The 18,036-nt window shown below is 40.6% G+C and overlaps 1 protein-coding gene and 1 long non-coding RNA gene across 2 annotated transcripts in view; one reads left to right on the plus strand and one right to left on the minus strand.

Moving 5' to 3' along the window:
• LOC124507605 (ankyrin repeat domain-containing protein 26-like) overlaps nucleotides 1-18,036 on the minus strand; it is a 705,441-nt gene that overhangs the window by 396,081 nt on the left and 291,324 nt on the right. Inside the window, 1 exon segment of the mRNA XM_047073901.1 lies at nucleotides 1,469-1,635. Coding sequence (XP_046929857.1) covers nucleotides 1,469-1,635 — 167 coding nt within the window.
• LOC124507612 (uncharacterized) overlaps nucleotides 1-18,036 on the plus strand; it is a 150,325-nt gene that overhangs the window by 86,300 nt on the left and 45,989 nt on the right. The window lies entirely within an intron of this gene.

Here is an 18,036-nt window from a genome sequence, read left to right on the forward strand (position 1 = left end):
AGGGGCCATGAAATGTTTATATAGAATATGAGACATGTTGCCACGTGAATCCTCTTGGCAATAATCAGATTAAGTTGAGGGTCCAACATTGGAGCACTCATGCACTGGGGAACAAAACCAAAAATCGAATAACTAGCAATTTTGTTGGTAGACTGCCAGTGTAGCAGGGAACTTCTGTTGCAATTCAGGAGATATTCAAATATTCTAACAAAATGTGCATAAGACATGACGTCAAACCAAACCAAATGCTTTAAATATACTTTGTTAAACCATCAGTACACATAGACCTAAATTCATTTTTTAAAATGGTCACATGCCCCATTACTTTATAGAAGTGAAACGTTACTTCCTTATTAATGAATGGATATTTAGCCTATCTCTGGGGCCCCTAGGTGGCTCAGTCTGGTGAACATCTGACTGTTGATGTTGGCTCAGGTCATGATCTTGTGGTCGTGAGATCGAGCCCTGTGTTGGCCTCTGCACTGTTAACGTGGAGTCTGCTTGGGATTCTCTCTCTCTCCCTCTCTGTCTCTGCTCCCCCTCAATGCTTGGGCTCCCGAGTGTGCACATTCTCTGTCTGTCTCTCAAAATAAGTCAATAAACATTTAGACTATCTCCTTCACATATATCCTTCACATATACATGTGACTATATCCTTCACATATACAATATCCTTCACATATACATGTAATATATATATATATATATATATATATATATATATATATATGTAACCTTAATATATCTGTCCTATTTTGTATATGTAATAATATATAATAAATGCCCTTATAGTGTGTGTGTGTGTGTGTGTGTGTGTGTGTGTGTGTGTTTGCACGTGCAGGCGCATGCGCTTGCTTATAGAAGTCATGTATTTCAGAAGGACCCAGTCCTGGCAATGAAACCATTGGAATAAAGAGATGACCTACCTGAAATATTTTTCTCACGTTATATTATTTATTTCTGACAGTGACAGAGACAGAGCACAAGCAGGGGAGGGGCAGAGAAAGAGGGAGGCACAGAATCTGAAGCAGGCTCCAGGCTCTGAGCTGTTAGCACAGAGCCTGACACAAGGCTCAAGCTCGTGAAGTGCAAGATCATGACCTGAGCCGAAGTTGGATGCTTACCCAACTGTGCCACCCAGGTGCCCCGACATATTTGAAATTTTGAAATACACTGCTAAATCACCTTTCAGAAGGGAGTTACCAATTTCATCCAACCACAGTGTCTAAGAATGTCATTTTCCTCACATTTCCTAACTTTGGTTATTTTATTTAATAAAATATTTATCACTATGACTGCAAAAAATGGTATCACATTGGTATTTACATTTTTCTCATTAGCACGTAGGATGAAATATCTCCACGAAAAATACGAAATTTGTTCATCATGAAGATTAGCTCAAACTAGAAAAGATTGTTGCATAGGAAAATAACAATTACCTACTATTTAAATATTGCTATAGGCTTACCTATCAGAATCTTTATTTTCTGTAATAGGCAATTGATGGTTATCAGTTTTTCCATTCTGTCTTTGTGCAATTAATCCAGCAGCCGCAGCATCATGTATGTTTTCTGATACTTCCATGTCACTTCCTCTGTGCTTCTTTTTTTCTTCAACCTTTAATGGAACTTGATACTAAAGGTAATTGTTACTTTAGTCAATAAAAAGAAGTTTTTTTCATTAACTTTATCAGTTGACACTTAGTTTGTCATAAATTCAATGGAGGAAAATATTTTGTGTTTACTTTATCATTACAAGTAATAGTAATTTTTATAAACTCTCCTTCATTTCTGTTGGAATTTTAAAAAGCAGAAGTTACCAAAATTTCTAAAAGGGCTTTCTTAATTTTGTACGTATTCATATCCACACTTTGCTACTGAGAATTCCCCACCCACCCCACCCCATCTGACCAAGAGATACAAAGAAATGAAAAGACAAGAGACAAAATGTGTCCTTTTCTTTCCTTACCACCTGGGATTTACACAACAGCCAGATTTAAAACATGGGACATGGAGGTGCTCCTGTAACAAAACCAGGAAGCTTTCCTCTTTCTGCACGGAGCTATTCTTTCCCTGACTGCCTTTTACAATTCTTTTTCTTTTGGATCCTAAGGTTCTCAAAAAAAGTGACAGTGTCCCCTAAAATTTATGAACCAAAGTTTGCCACAACACAAAAGGAACAAAGTGAAACAGACGTTAGGGTGGAATTCTGGGAAATTAGTAATGCTCTCCGAATCTCACATTCAATAACCATAAAACTTTATAGGGAGAGGGTATAAAAGTAATGATCACCTTTAATCCCATTTACTACTGATAATGCGAGTAAAACTCAAAAAGGTTAAATGATTTGTCCCAAGTTCCTAAAGTGGCATTCCCTAGCATTTTATGGCACCAAAAGAGACGATACAATTCTTGAATGCTGAATCAGAGAAATGACCACAAATTCATTAAATTAGTCAGATGCATGAAAAGTGTGACTTTCGCACAGTAAATTAATACCTTGATTTGGGACGAGGAGATTAGCTACTTATTCTTTTAAAGGAGGGTATCTCTAGATTTTGTCTATTTCTAAAGTCCACACATCTCAAAGCTCAGTTTTCTCCCTTGGAGTTAAATACTGAAGGTTTGCTGAAGGTTTATGCTACCTACATGGTAAAAATCACACAGGCCAAGAGGTATCATACTTTATTGAACATAAAGTGAAGGTTTGACTCAACAGAAACATTTGAGAATGAGATTAAAAAATGTGAAAAAAGGGGTGATCATACAAATAGCTGTTATTAAGCCTATCTCAAAGGGGTCATGTTGAAATACTAAGTTCCAAGATTGTGAATAAAGCAGACAAGACTGCCTATTTTTGTGGGGAATCAGCTTAGGAATTCCCTGAGCCTGAACTGATGGGTTAACTAGGCATAGAAAATTACAAAGCCATAGGATGCTCACACCCAAGTTTGGGTAAACAATATTAGGAATCTAGGTATAGAGAGGGCGGGGCAAAGGCTCCAAGACCAAGGTGTGAGACGTAAACAAGATTAGATATTCAGGAGGACACACTCCCCAATTTAGTCCTATGGCAGAAAGCTGCTTTCACAGGAAGGAAGGACCAAATGAGGTAAACAGGTAAATAGGGCTATAGGCTGTAGGCTGCAGGGTGAAGATGCCCAGAGGGGAGCTAATTAGCAAAAGAAAGGTGCCTTGTGGATCCTGAGGTAGCATCTGTCTTCTCCCCTAGACTAGCTAAGATAAACAGAGAAGCTGCCTCAGGTCAGCTGTTAACAACCATCTGCCAGGCGCCAGGATTTTGTTTTACATTGACCCTAACCCCTAACACCCTATATCTTGAAACCCCCTTTCCCTCATGCCCATGAGTTCATGTTCACAGATTGATTCTCTCTTTGTGCACATCCATCACCATGTTTGGAAGCCTTCTGATCCTATTAAAAACAGAGCAAGGACCCTTAATCCGGGCTCTTGTGTTCTCCGGGACATTAGCTGTCTCTCCCATTGTAATCCTGCATCCCGCTGCTGTCTTGCTAGACAAGCAAGAACCCTAGACCCAGAGTCTACAGACACATACTGAAACAATACATAGATTGCTTTAGCTGGGAACATGTGTTTATATTCCTTCTCTTAGTTATTGCTTCTTTCTCATTTTATTGTTTATGGAAATGCAATTTATATTTAAGCCAATATATTAAAAAAAAACAACCTGGAGATTATTATGTTTTTTAAGCAGTTTCTTTATGGTTATTCTGGTTCGTGAGGTCACATGGTACTTATATAGCTAAGTTAGTTTCCCAGTTCATATACTACTTGGAAGACTGACACTGAAACTTTAAGGAAAACAAATCACAAGAATGTTTCCCTGAACTCCTTTTTGTTAGATAGCAGAAATAATCTATTTCCAGACACAATTACTTATTTAGACAATTCCATTGTATGCACACTCTTGTTCTTTTGAGTGGAGAATCCGAATGGATCAGATAATTGCTAACGAGAAAAAACAAGAGTTTCCTTCTGTAAGGAAACACAGATCCAATGTGTCATTGGACCAGATGTATTCAGATATACATAGATATATATTGGCTTTAATATATACATTTATATACATGGATATCAACACCGATATATTGAGATCTTTTCATCCAACAGCAGTAGAACGCACATTCTTCTTAAGTGCACATAGAACATTCTCCAATATAGATCACATCCTGGGTCATAAAACATCCCTCCACAAATATAAAAGGAATGAGATCCTACCATGCATATTTTTAGATCACAACGCTCAGACACTGGGAATCAACCTCAAGAACAAAAACTCGAAAGCCTCCAAATACATGGAGGTTACAGAAGTTCCTACTCAAGACAGAATGGGTCCACCAGGCGATTAAGGAAGAAACTAAAAACCATATGGAAGCAAATGAAAATGAAAAAACGCAATCCAAACCCTTTAGAATGCAGCAAAGGCAGTCCTTAGAGTAAAATACATTGCAATCCAGGCCTATCTTCAGAAGCGAGGATGGTCCCAAATACAGAAACTAACTTCACTCCTAATCGAACTAGAAACACAGCAGCAAAGAAAGCCCAACGTCAGCAGAAGTAGGGAAACAAAAAAGCGTAGAGCAGAAATAAATCCTATAGAATCCAAAAACAAGGTTGCACACATCAATCAATCTAAGAGATGTGTTTTTTTAAAATAAGCAAAATTGATAACCCCCTAGCCACACTTCTCAAAAAGAAGAAAGAGAGGCCCAAACAGATAAAATCACAAATGAAAGACAAGAGATCACAACCAACACCACAGAAATACAACAAGGATCCGAGGATACTATGAAAAAGTATATGCCAACAACCTGGACAACCTGGAAGACATGGACAAATTCCTAGACACCCACACACTACCAAAAGCCAAACGGGAAGAAATAGAAAACGTGAACAGACCCATAACCCGTGAAGACATTCAATCAGTTATTAAAAATCTCCCAACAAAGATGAGTCCTGGGCAGGATGGCATCCCAGGGGAATTCTACCAGACATTTAAAGCAGAGTTAATCCTTCTTCTTCGCAAGCTGTTCCAAAAAAATAGAAACAGAAGGAAAGCTTCTGGACTCCTTCTGTGAAACCAGCATTACGTTGATTTCCAAAGCAGACAGAGACCCCACTAAAAAGCAGAATGACAGGCCAATGTTCCTGATGAACATGGATGCAAACCTTCTCAATAAGATACTAGCAAATGTAATGCAACGGTATATTAAGAGAATTATTTTCCAGGATCAAGTGCAATTCTTTCCTGGGCAGCAGGGCTGGTTCAATATTCACAAATCAATCAACATGACACGTCCCATGAAGAGAAGAAAGGATAAGAACCATATGATCCTGTCAATAGATGCAGGAAAAGCATTTGACAAAATACAGCACCATTTCTTATTACAACCCTCAAGAAAATCGGATAGAAGGAATAGACCTCCAAACCCTAAAAGCCACATATGAACAGGCCACAGCTAATAGCCTCCTCCATGGAGAAACACTGAGAGCTTTTCCCCTGAGATCAGGAACATGGAAGGGATTTCTACTCTCACCACTGTTGCTTAGCATAATGTTGGAAGTCCTAGACTCAGACATCACACAACAAAATGAATTAAAAGGCATCCAAGTTGACAACAAGAGGTCAAACTTTCACAGTTTGCAGATGACACGATAATGTATGTGGACATCCTGAAAGCCTCCACCAAAAAACTGCTAGAAAGGATACATGCATTCAGCAAAGCTGCAGGATTAAAATCAATGCACCCAAATCGGTTGCATGTCTATACACCAATCATGAAACATTAGAAAGAGATATCAAGGAATCGATCCCATTTACCACTGCACCAAACCATAAAACACCTAGCATTAAACCTAACCAAAGAGGTAAAAGATCTGTATGCTGAAAACTATAGACAACTTATGAAAGAAACTGAAGAACACACAAAGAACCCGGAAAATATCCCATGCTCATGGGTTGCAAGAACAAACATTGTTAAAATGTCAATACTACCCGAAGCAATCTGTACACTCAATGCAATCCCAATCAAAATAACAGCAGCATTCTTCACAGAACTAGAACAAACAATCCTAAACTTTGGGGAGAACCACAAAAGACCCAGACCAGAACAACCAAAGTAAGGTTGAAAAAGAAAACCAGAGTGGGGGAGGCATCACAATCCCGGACTTTAGCCTGTACTACAAAGCTGGACTCCTCAAATGCACGGTATTAGCTCCAAACAAGCACAGAGGCCAATGGAATAGAATAGAGAACCCAGAAATAGGCCCACAGATGTGTGGCCAACTAAGCTCCAACAAAGCAGGAAAGAGTAGCTAATGCAAAAAAGACAGTCTCTTTAGCTAATGGTGCTGGGAGAACTGGACAGCAACATGCACAAGAGTGAACCTGGACCACTTTCTTACACCTTACACAAACATAAACTCCAATGCATGAAAAAGCTTACCGTGAGACAGGAAACCATCAAAATCCTAGAGGAGAAAGCAGGCAACCACCTCTCTGACCTCGGCTGCAGCGATTACTTACTTGACATGTCTCCAAAGGCAAGGGAAAATAAAAGCAAAAGTGAACTTTTGGGACCTCATCAAGATACAAAGCTGCCACACAGCAAAGACAACAATCAACAACTTTAAAGGCAACCAACGGAATGGGAGAAGATATGTATTTGCAAATGGCATATCACATAAAGGGTTAGGATAAAAAAGTCTATAAAGAACTTGCCAAACTCAACACCCGGAAACCAAGTAAGCGAAGAAAGGGGCAGAGGACGTGAATAGACACTTTTCCAAAGGAGACACCCAGATGGCCAATGGACACATGCAAAGATGCTCAACATCACACATCATCCAGGAAATACAAATCAAACCCCACTGGGATAACACCTCAATCAGTCAGAGTGTGGTGGTGAAATACACACCCCTGGAAATAACAGATGTTGGCGAGGATGTGGCAAAATGGGAACCCTCTTGCACTGTTGGTGGCAATGCAAACGGGTGCAGCCACTCTGGAAAGCAGTGTGGAGGTTCCTCAAAAAATTAAAAGTAGAATTACAGCACTAGTAGGCATTTATCCAAAGGATACAGGAGTGCTGATTTGTAGGGGTTGTACCCCAGAATTGATAGCAGTTCTATCAACAATCGCCAAATTATGGAAAGAGCCCAAATGTCCATCAACCGATGAATGGCTAAAGAAGAGGTGGTGGTCTATCTACAACGGAATAATACGACCTGGCCATGAAAAAGAATGGAATCTTGCCATTTGCAACACTGTGGAAGCAACTGGAAGGTATGATGCTAAATGAAATAAGTCGGTCAAGAGAAAGATATCATGTTTTCACTCATATGTGGAATTTGAAAACTTCACACAAGACCATAGGGGAAGGGAAAGAAAAAAAATAGTTACAAATACCTAGAGGGAGGCAAACCATATGATGATCTTAAAAGACAGAGAACAAGCTGAGGGTTGGTGGGGGTGGGGAGTTAAGGGGGTGGAAAAAAGGGATGGTGGGCATTGAGGAAGGCACATGTTGGAGTAAGCCCTGGGGTTATCCGGAAGTGATGAATTCCATGAATCTACTCCCTAAGCCAAGACTACAATGTACACACTATATATTCCCTAACTGGACACTAAATTGTCAAATAATAAAAATAAAGAACAAATAAAGAATAATAATGAAAACAGGGGAGGGGCGCCTGGGTGGCTCAGTCAGTTAAGTCTCCGATTTTTGCTCACGTCATGAGCTCTTGGTTCATGACTTCGAGCCCCGCATCAGGCTCTCTGCTGTCAGCACAGAGCCTGATTTGGACCCTCTGTACCCCTCTCCCTACCCCTCTCCTTCTCCCTCACTTTCTCTCAAAAATAAACAAACACTAAAAATATTCTTAAGGAGTAAAAATAATACAATCACAAAAGCAGGGGAAAAAAACATGAGATTCAAGATTTCAACTCCATATTTTAACAGTAGTTTTAAGGATGTAAAATATGCTTTTACTAATATACACAAATAGTCATTTCTGTAATGAATAGCATTAAGAGTCATAAAAAGTTTTAACTGTGAAACACTAATTCAGGATTTTATAAGAATACTGCATTTTAAAAATTACTCTTGGGACGCCTGGGTGGCTCAGTCAGTTGAGCGTCCAACTCTTAGTTTCAGCTCGAGTCATGATCCCAAGGCCATGGGATCAAGCCCTGCGTCAGCTCCACACGAAGCATGGAGTCGGCTTGCGATTCATATGCTCCCTCACTCTCTCTCAAAAATCAACATTAAAAAAATAGTAAAACGAATGAAAAAGTTAATCTTAAGGGACAAGATTTAAAGTATAGAAGAGAAATACAGGATTACAGAATTTTGAGCCATTTTCCAGGACTACCACGATGTCTAAGAAAAATATAAAAACCGATTTTAAACTTCATATAGTTTTATTATTCCACTGGGAACAGCATATGAAGAGCTCTAATTTCCTATCTACACCATATAGGAAGGTTGTTAAGGACCCGAGAAGGAATCTAGTATTAAGCAACTAATATATTTATGATCATCCAATTTGAAGATTTAAAGTCTTCCAATACATGTTTGATTATCAAGGAAGACTGAACATTCCCAGGAGGAAAGAAGAAAGGGACCCCCAAAAAAAAAATCAACTCAGCAGTCTTTCTCAGTTTTAGACATGAAAGAATTTAGGGGATAAATTGAACAACTATGAATACTAAAGTTTCCCCTGAATAATATAAAATGTATCTTGGGGTGCCTGGGGGAATCAGTCGGCTAAGCATCCGACTTCAGCTCAGGTCACGATCTCACGGTTCCTGAGCTCGAGCCCCGCGTGTCAGGCTCTGAGCTGTCAGCACAGAAGAAGCACAGCACAGAAGCCTGCATTAGATTCTGTGACAGCACAGAAGCCTGCGTCAGATTCTGTGTCTCCCTCTCTCTCTGCCATTGCCCCTCTCATGCTCCATCTCTCTCAAAAATAAATAAATATTGTTTTAAAAATGTATCTATTGTCGGAAATCTTTGAAAAAGTAAAAATCACCTCCTACAACGAATTTTGCATACCCTCTTGGCAACCTTTCATGCCTTATGATTCTGTCATGACAAAGAGTTCATATTAGACAAAAATTTATACATGTTGAGTTCATTCATTTGGAATGTGTGTATGTGTCTATTATATGCAGATACTATTAAAAAAAGAGTGGCACCTGGGTGGCTCAGCTGGTTAAGCGTCCACCTTGATTTTGGCTCAGGTTATTCAAGCTCTGTGTCGGGTTTGACACTGGCAGCACAGACCCTGCTTAGGACTCTCTCTCTCTCTCTCTCTGTCTCTGTCTTACTCTCTCTCTCTCTCAAAATACATAAACAATTGAAAACTTAAAATTAAAAAAAGATAAATCAGAATGCAGAAAACATATTTTATATATTTTTTCTTTCAGAGTGTGGCAGCTTAAGTGGCACCTGGGTAGCTCAGGCAGTTAAGCATCTTGATTTGGGCTCAGGTCGTCATCTCACAAACCGGTTTGTGAGTCTGAGCTATGCGTCGAGCTCTGTGCTGACAATGAAGAGCCTGTCTGGGATTCTCTATGTCTCTCCCCTCTCTCCCTGTCCCTACCCTGCTTGCTCTCTCTCTCAAAATAAATAAATAAGTTAAAAAAAAAAAACAAATTCAGTGTCGCAGCTTCAAATTTAGTTTTTCATTTCACGGATAAAGAACCTTATTTACATCACCAGAAATTTTATTTAATGAAAAGAATAAATGTTTATTTCCTCTCTTTCTACTCTAAAAGACCTAAAATATGCCAAGATTATACCACACAGTAGGTTACCTTAGAAACCCCAAGAAAGACAATAACCAAAAAGTGAAAATTAGCAATCAACCTGGTATGGACTAAAACAGATTTCACTTTGCATTCCTTAGAAACACAGGTTTTGCTAAACTAAATCTAGGATATCACCTTTATTAAACTGAAAGGCAAGGGCAAAATTTCTTTCGGTTCTTCACAGAAATCAGCTGAAAGTCATTCAGAAGAGTCTAAGCATTTTTTGGTTGTTACCTGGCTTTTTTTTTCTTAACTTGCACTTAAAATATCCCCTCCCACATTTTATAATTTAAAGAGCATCTGCTCTGCCTTAATCCCACTATTGCTGCTGTGATTTTATGATACTTTCCCTCAACTCTTCATACTTTAAGTTCAACTCGCCCTTCTAAAATGAATTCTTCCCCTTCAACCCCCTCCTCATCTTCATATGCATCGAGCTATTCTTTCCAGCTGCCTTCTCCTTCTTTGCTTCCATAAAGGCATACCTGAGAATTATCTACTCCCACCAAACTTTCTAAATTTCAATCCTGTACCTTCCTCTCTGTTGTCATTACACTGATTTCTATTATGATCTTGAGGACTTCCATTTCTTCCTAAGATCCTTTTCATCATTATAAGGAGCAAGAGGATGGTACGGGTGGGGGCAGTATAAAACGAAACAACTTACCTTTGCAAGACCAAGGACACCTAACGTCTTGAGAGAAGGTTTCAGAAGAGATTTAGATGATGGTAAAACAGGAATAGGATCCCCATAAACTCTGACTTGTGGTTTGGAAAGAGTTTCAGCCATATCTCTATTTTCAGAATCAGGATTGTTGTCCTCAGATAAGGTTCCATCTTCTGGTTTCATAGTGCCACGTTTTGGTCTCACTTAGTAGAAAACAAAGTAAAGAGGACATGAAAATATCTGTAACTTCAAATTAGTGAATAACACAAGAAGGGACAAGAATTAATGAATAATATAAGTCTTCCAATAGCTTACTGTTTTTAATGAATTGCCAAGAAGAATGCAGTAGCTTTGCTATGCGTGATTTCGGGACATTCTAGAAAAGAATTAATAGCTGTAAGGATTACAAGAATCCAATTCGATAACATCATTGTAATATTCACCATTACCACATGAGCACCATTACACAAGGAACACAGGCTTTGGAATCATTCAAATGTAGATTCACTTCTCAGTTACGCCGTTTACTATTTATTACCAGTCTCCATTTCCTTATGTGGTGAGGATTACAAGAGATCTCATAAGTAGTCCCAAATGTTACTCGCCGTACCTGTAACTGATTAATATCGGGTAAATGCTTTACCAAAGTAACCTCAGATAAACATTGAACCCTAGGTAATTGAAAGCATGTTGAAAAAACTAACACTAAGAAATTTAAATATGTTATCTTGTGAAGTGTTTGCATGATTTAGACTGGCATGAACTATCTCTTGTAAGAGAAAATATACAAACGTACTCTTCAGTAGTATCTTATGTCGGTAAGTTGGAATTGCAAACAGTTTAAGTGGCTTCTGTTTCTCAAAACACTAAAGACAAATATGACTGTTTTTTTTATATGAAGTTTATTGACAAATTGGTTTCCATACAACACCCAGTGCTCATCCCAAAAGGTGCCCTCCTCAATACCCATCACCCACCCACCCCTCCCTCCCACCCCCCATCAACCCTCAGTTTGTTCTCAGTTTTTTTTTTTTTTATGAAGTTTATTGACAAATTGGTTTCCATACAACACCCAGTGCTCATCCCAAAAGGTGCCCTCCTCAATACCCATCACCCACCCGCCCCTCCCTCCCACCCCCCATCAACCCTCAGTTTGTTCTCAGTTTTTAACAGTCTCTTATGCTTTGGCTCTCTCCCACTCTAACGTCCTTTTTTTTTTTTTTACCTTCCCCTCCCCCATGGGTTCCTGTTAAGTTTCTCAGGATCCACATAAGAGTGAAACCATATGGTATCTGTCTTTCTCTGTATGGCTTATTTCACTTAGCATCACACTCTCCAGTTCCATCCACGTTGCTACAAAAGGCCATATTTCATTTTTTCTCATTGCCACGTAGTATTCCATTGTGTATATAAACCACAATTTCTTTATCCATTCATCAGTTGATGGACATTTAGGCTCTTTCCATAATTTGGCTATTGTTGAGAGTGCTGCTATGAACATTGGGGTACAAGTGCCCCTATGCATCGGTACTCCTGTATCCCTTGGGTAGATTCCTAGCAGTGCTATTGCTGGGTCATAGGGTAGGTCTATTTTTAATTTTCTGAGGAACCTCCACACTGCTTTCCAGAGCGGCTGCACCAATTTGCATTCCCACCAACAGTGCAAGAGGGTTCCCGTTTCTCCACATCCTCTCCAGCATCTATAGTCTCCTGATTTGTTCATTTTGGCCACTCTGACTGGCGTGAGGTGATACCTGAGTGTGGTTTTGATTTGTATTTCCCTGATAAGGAGCGACGCTGAACATCTTTTCATGTGCCTGTTGGCCATCTGGATGTCTTCTTTAGAGAAGTGTCTATTCATGTTTTCTGCCCATTTCTTCACTGGGTTATTTGTTTTTCGGGTGTGGAGTTTGGTGAGCTCTTTATAGATTTTAGATACTAGCCCTTTGTCCGATATGTCATTTGCAAATATCTTTTCCCATTCCGTTGGTTGCCTTTTAGTTTTGTTGGTTGTTTCCTTTGCTGTGCAGAAGCTTTTTATCTTCCTAAGGTCCCAGTAATTCACTTTTGCTTTTAATTCCCTTGCCTTTGGGGATGTGTCGAGTAAGAGATTGCTACGGCTGAGGTCAGAGAGGTCTTTTCCTGCTTTCTCCTCTAAGGTTTTGATGGTTTCCTGTCTCACATTTAGGTCCTTTATCCATTTTGAGTTTATTTTTGTAAATGGTGTGAGAAAGTGGTCTAGTTTCAACCTTCTGCATGTTGCTGTCCAGTTCTCCCAGCACCATTTGTTAAAGAGGCTGTCTTTTTTCCATTGGATGTTCTTTCCTGCTTTGTCACAGATGAGTTGGCCATACGTTTGTGGGTCTAGTTCTGGGGTTTCTATTCTATTCCATTGGTCTGTGTGTCTGTTTTTGTGCCAAGACCATGCTGTCTTGATGATGACAGCTTTGTAGTAGAGGCTGAAGTCTGGGATTGTGATGCCTCCTGCTTTGGTCTTCTTCTTCAAAATTCCTTTGGCTATTCGGGGCCTTTTGTGGTTCCATATGAATTTTAGGATTGCTTGTTCTAGGTTCGAGAAGAATGCTGGTGCAATTTTGATTGGGATTGCATTGAATGTGTAGATAGCTTTGGGTAGTATTGACATTTTGACAATATTTATTTTTCCAATCCATGAGCAGGGAATGTCTTTCCATTTCTTTAAATCTTCTTCAATTACCTTCATAAGTTTTCTATAGTTTTCAGCATACAGATCCTTTACATCTTTGGTTAGATTTATTCCTAGGTATTTTATGCTTCTTGGTGCAATTGTGAATGGGATCAGTTTCTTTATTTGTCTTTCTGTTGCTTCATTGTTAGTGTATAAGAATGCAACTGATTTCTGTACATTGATTTTGTATCCTGCAACTTTGCTGAATTCATGTATCAGTTCTAGCAGACTTTTGGTGGAGTCTATCGGATTTTCCATGTATAATATCATGTCATCTGCAAAAAGCGAAAGCTTGACTTCATCTTTGCCAATTTGGATGCCTTTGATTTCCTTTTGTTGTCTGATTGCTGATGCTAGAACTTCCAGCACTATGTTAAACAACAACGGTGAGAGTGGGCATCCCTGTCGTGTTCCTGATCTCAGGGAAAAAGCTCTCAGTGTTTCCCCGTTGAGGATGATGTTAGCTGTGGGCTTTTCATAAATGGCTTTTATGATCTTTAAGTATGTTCCTTCTATCCCGACTTTCTCTAGGGTTTTTATTAAGAAAGGGTGCTGGATTTTGTCAAAGGCCTTTTCTGCATCGATTGACAGGATCATATGGTTCTTCTCTTTTTTTTTGTTAATGTGATGTATCACGTTGATTGATTTGCGAATGTTGAACCAGCCCTGATTCCCAGGAATGAATCCCACTTGATCATGGTGAATAATTCTTTTTATATGCTGTTGAATTCGATTTGCTAGTATCTTCTTGAGAATTTTGGCATCCATATTCATCAGGGATATTGGCCTGTAGTTCTCTTTTTTTACTGGGTCTCTGTCTGGTTTAGGAATCAAAGTAATACTGGCTTCATAGAATGAGTCTGGAAGCTTTCCTTCCCTTTCTATTTCTTGGAATAGCTTGAGAAGGATAGGTATTATCTCTGCTTTAAACGTCTGGTAGAACTCCCCTGGGAAGCCATCTGGTCCTGGACTCTTATTTGTTGGGAGATTTTTGATAACCGATTCAATTTCTTCGCTGGTTATGGGCCTGTTCAAGCTTTCTATTTCCTCCTGATTGAGTTTTGGAAGAGTGTGGGTGTTCAGGAATTTGTCCATTTCTTCCAGGTTGTCCAATTTGTTGGCATATAATTTTTCATAGTATTCCCTGATAATTGTTTGTATCTCTGAGGGATTGGTTGTAATCATTCCATTTTCATTCATGATTTTATCTATTTGGGTCATCTCCCTTTTCTTTTTGAGAAGCCTGGCTAGAGGTTTGTCAATTTTGTTTATTTTTTCAAAAAACCAACTCTTGGTTTCGTTGATCTGCTCTACAGTTTTTTTAGATTCTATATTGTTTATTTCTGCTCTGATCTTTATTATTTGTCTTCTTCTGCTGGGTTTAGGCTGCCTTTGCTGTTCTGCTTCTATTTCCTTTAGGTGTGCTGTTAGATTTTGTATTTGGGATTTTTCTTGTTTCTTGAGATAGGCCTGGATTGCAATGTATTTTCCTCTCAGGTCTGCCTTCGCTGCGTCCCAAAGCGTTTGGATTGTTGTATTTTCATTTTCGTTTGTTTCCATATATTTTTTGATTTCTTCTCTAATTGCCTGGTTGACCCACTCATTCGTTAGTAGGGTGTTCTTTAACCTCCATGCTTTTGGAGGTTTTCCAGACTTTTTCCTGTGGTTGATTTCAAGCTTCATAGCATTGTGGTCTGAAAGTATGCATGGTATAATTTCAATTCTTGTAAACTTATGAAGGGCTGTTTTGTGACCCAGTATATGATCTATCTTGGAGAATGTTCCATGTGCACTCGAGAAGAAAGTATATTCTGTTGCTTTGGGATGCAGAGTTCTAAATATATCTGTCAAGTCCATCTGATTCAGTGTCTCATTCAGGGCCCTTGTTTCTTTATTGACCGTGTGTCTAGATGATCTATCCATTTCTGTAAGTGGGGTGTTAAAGTCCCCAGCAATTACCACATTCTTATCAATAAGGTTGCTTCTGTTTATGAGTAATTGTTTTATATATTTGGGGGCTCCGGTATTCGGCGCATAGACATTTATAATTGTTAGCTCTTCCTGATGGATAGACCCTGTAACTATTATATAATGTCCTTCTTCATCTCTTGTTACAGCCTTTAATTTAAAGTCTAGTTTGTCTGATATAAGTATGGCTACTCCAGCTTTCTTCTGGCTTCCAGTAGCATGATAAATAGTTCTCCATCCCCTCACTCTCAATCTAAAGGTGTCCTCAGGTCTAAAATGAGTCTCTTGTAGACAGCAAATAGATGGGTCTTGTTTTTTTATCCATTCTGATACCCTATGTCTTTTGGTTGGCGCATTTAATCCATTTACATTCAGTGTTATTATAGAAAGATACGGGTTTAGAGTCATTGTGATGTCTGTCTGTTTTATGCTTGTAGTGATGTCTCTGGTACTTTGTCTCACAGGGTCCCCCTTAGGATCTCTTGTAGGGCTGGTTTAGTGGTGACAAATTCCTTCAGTTTTTGTTTGTTTGGGAAGACCTTTATCTCTCCTTCTATTCTAAATGACAGACTTGCTGGATAAAGGATTCTCGGCTGCATATTTTTGCTGTCTAGCACCCTGAAAATCTCGTGCCAATTCTTTCTGGCCTGCCAAGTTTCAAAAGAGAGATCAGTCACGAGTCTTATAGGTCTCCCTTTATATGTGAGGGCACGTTTACCCCTTGCTGCTTTCAGAATTTTCTCTTTATCCTTGTATTTTGCCAGTTTCACTATGATATGTCGTGCAGAAGATCGATTCAAGTTACGTCTGAAGGGAGTTCTCTGTGCCTCTTGGATTTCAATGCCTTTTTCCTTCCCCAGTTCAGGGAAGTTCTCAGCTATTATTTCTTCAAGTACCCCTTCAGCACCTTTCCCTCTCTCTTCCTCCTCTGGGATACCAATTATGCGTATATTATTTCTTTTTAGTGTATCACTTAGTTCTCTAATTTTCCCCTCATACTCTTGGATTTTTTTATCTCTCTTTTTCTCAGCTTCCTCTTTTTCCATAACTTTATCTTCTAGTTGACCTATTCTCTCCTCTGCCTCTTCCATCCGAGCCGTGGTGGTTTGCATTTTGTTTTCCATTTCCTTTAAAGCGTTTTTCAGCTCCTCGTGACTGTTCCTTAGTCCCCTGATGTCTGTAGCAAGAGATTCTCTGCTGTCCTGTATGCTGTTTTCCAGCCCAGCGATTAATTTTATGACTATTATTCTAAATTCACTTTCTGTTATATTATTTAAATCCTTTTTGATCAGTTCATTAGCTGTTGTTATTTCCTGGAGATTCTTCTGAGGGGAATTCTTCCGCTTGGTCATTTTGGATAGTCCCTGGTGTGGTGAGGGCCTGCAGGGCACTTCCCCTGTGCTGTGGTGTATAACTGGAGTTGGTGGGCGGGGCCGCAGTCAGTCCTGATGTCTGCCCCCAGCCCACCGCTGGGGCCACAGTCAGACTGGTGTGTGCCTTCTCTTCCCCTCTCCTAGGGGCGGGATTCACTGTGGGGTGGTGTGGCCCGTCTGGGCTACTTGCACACTGCCAGGCTTGTGATGCTGGGGATCTGGCGTATTAGCTGGGGTGGGAAGGCAAGGTGCACGGCGGCAGGGGGGGCAGGCTTAGCTCGCTTCTCCTTAGGTGATCCACTTCAGGAGGGGCCCTGTGGCAGCCGGAGGGAGTCAGATCCGCTGCCGGAGGTTTGGCTCCGCAGAAGCACAGAGTTGGGTGTTCGCGCGGAGCGAGCAATTTCCCTGGCCGGAGCCGGTTCCCTTTGGGATTTTGGCTGGGGGATGGGCGGGGGAGATGGCGCTGGCGAGCGCCTTTGTTCCCCGCCAAACTGAGCTCTGTCGTCCGGGGGCTCCGCAGCTCACCCTCCCTTTGTCCTCCAGCCTTCTCGCTTTCTGAGCAGAGCTGTTAACTTATGACCTCCCAGACGCTAAGTCGCGCTTGCTGTCGGAACACAGTCCGTCAGGCCCCTCCGCTTTTGCAAGCCGGACTCGGGGGCTCTGCTTGGCCGGCGAGCCGCCCCTCCGCCCCGGCTCCCTCCCGCCAGTCCGTGGAGCGTGCACCGCCTCGCCGCCCTTCCTACCCTCTTCCGTGGGCCTCTCGTCTGCACTTGGGTCCGGTGACTCTGTTCTGCTAATCCTCTGGCGGTTTTCTGGGTTATTTAGGCAGGTGTAGGTGGAATCTCCAAATATGACTGTTTAAATGTAGCTCCTTCTGGGATGCCTGGGTGGCTCAGTCAGTTAAGTGACCCACTTTTGATGTCAGCTCCGGTCATGACCTCACGGTTAGTGGGGTTCAAGCCACACATTGGGCTCTGTGCTGACAGAGTGGAACCTGCTTGAAATCCCCTCCTTGCCTCTCTGTCTGCCCCTCCCTACTAGCACTTGCTCATTCTCTCTCTCTCTCCCTCCCTTTCCAGGAGAAATACAAACATTACAAAAACATTTAGCTCAGCTCCTTCCAAGAAAGAGAAAAAGAATAATAAACCTTGTGGGGCAATGAGTCATGGATGAAAACCACACACAGACAGTAGAATTCCATAACCAATACGTTGACAATGGAGTTGACAGAAAGTGATGTACTAAAAGAACAGACACTAAAGTAATGTTTTCTGCAAGGAAATATTAGAGTAGGGGTAAACCATTAAAAAAGAGCATGGTGTTGGGAACACATAGGTTGCTCAGTCAGCTCAGCGTCCAACTTCAGCTCATGAGTCATGATCTCACGGTTTGTGGGTTTGAGCCCCACATTGAGCTCTGTGTTGACAGCTCCGAGCCTGGAGCCTGCTTTGGATTCTGTCTCCCAC

Source organism: Lynx rufus, unplaced genomic scaffold (genome assembly GCF_022079265.1).
Source record: "Lynx rufus isolate CCGP_SWC_20201006 ecotype Redwood Valley unplaced genomic scaffold, mLynRuf1.p SCAF_12, whole genome shotgun sequence".
NCBI lineage: Eukaryota > Metazoa > Chordata > Mammalia > Carnivora > Felidae > Lynx > Lynx rufus.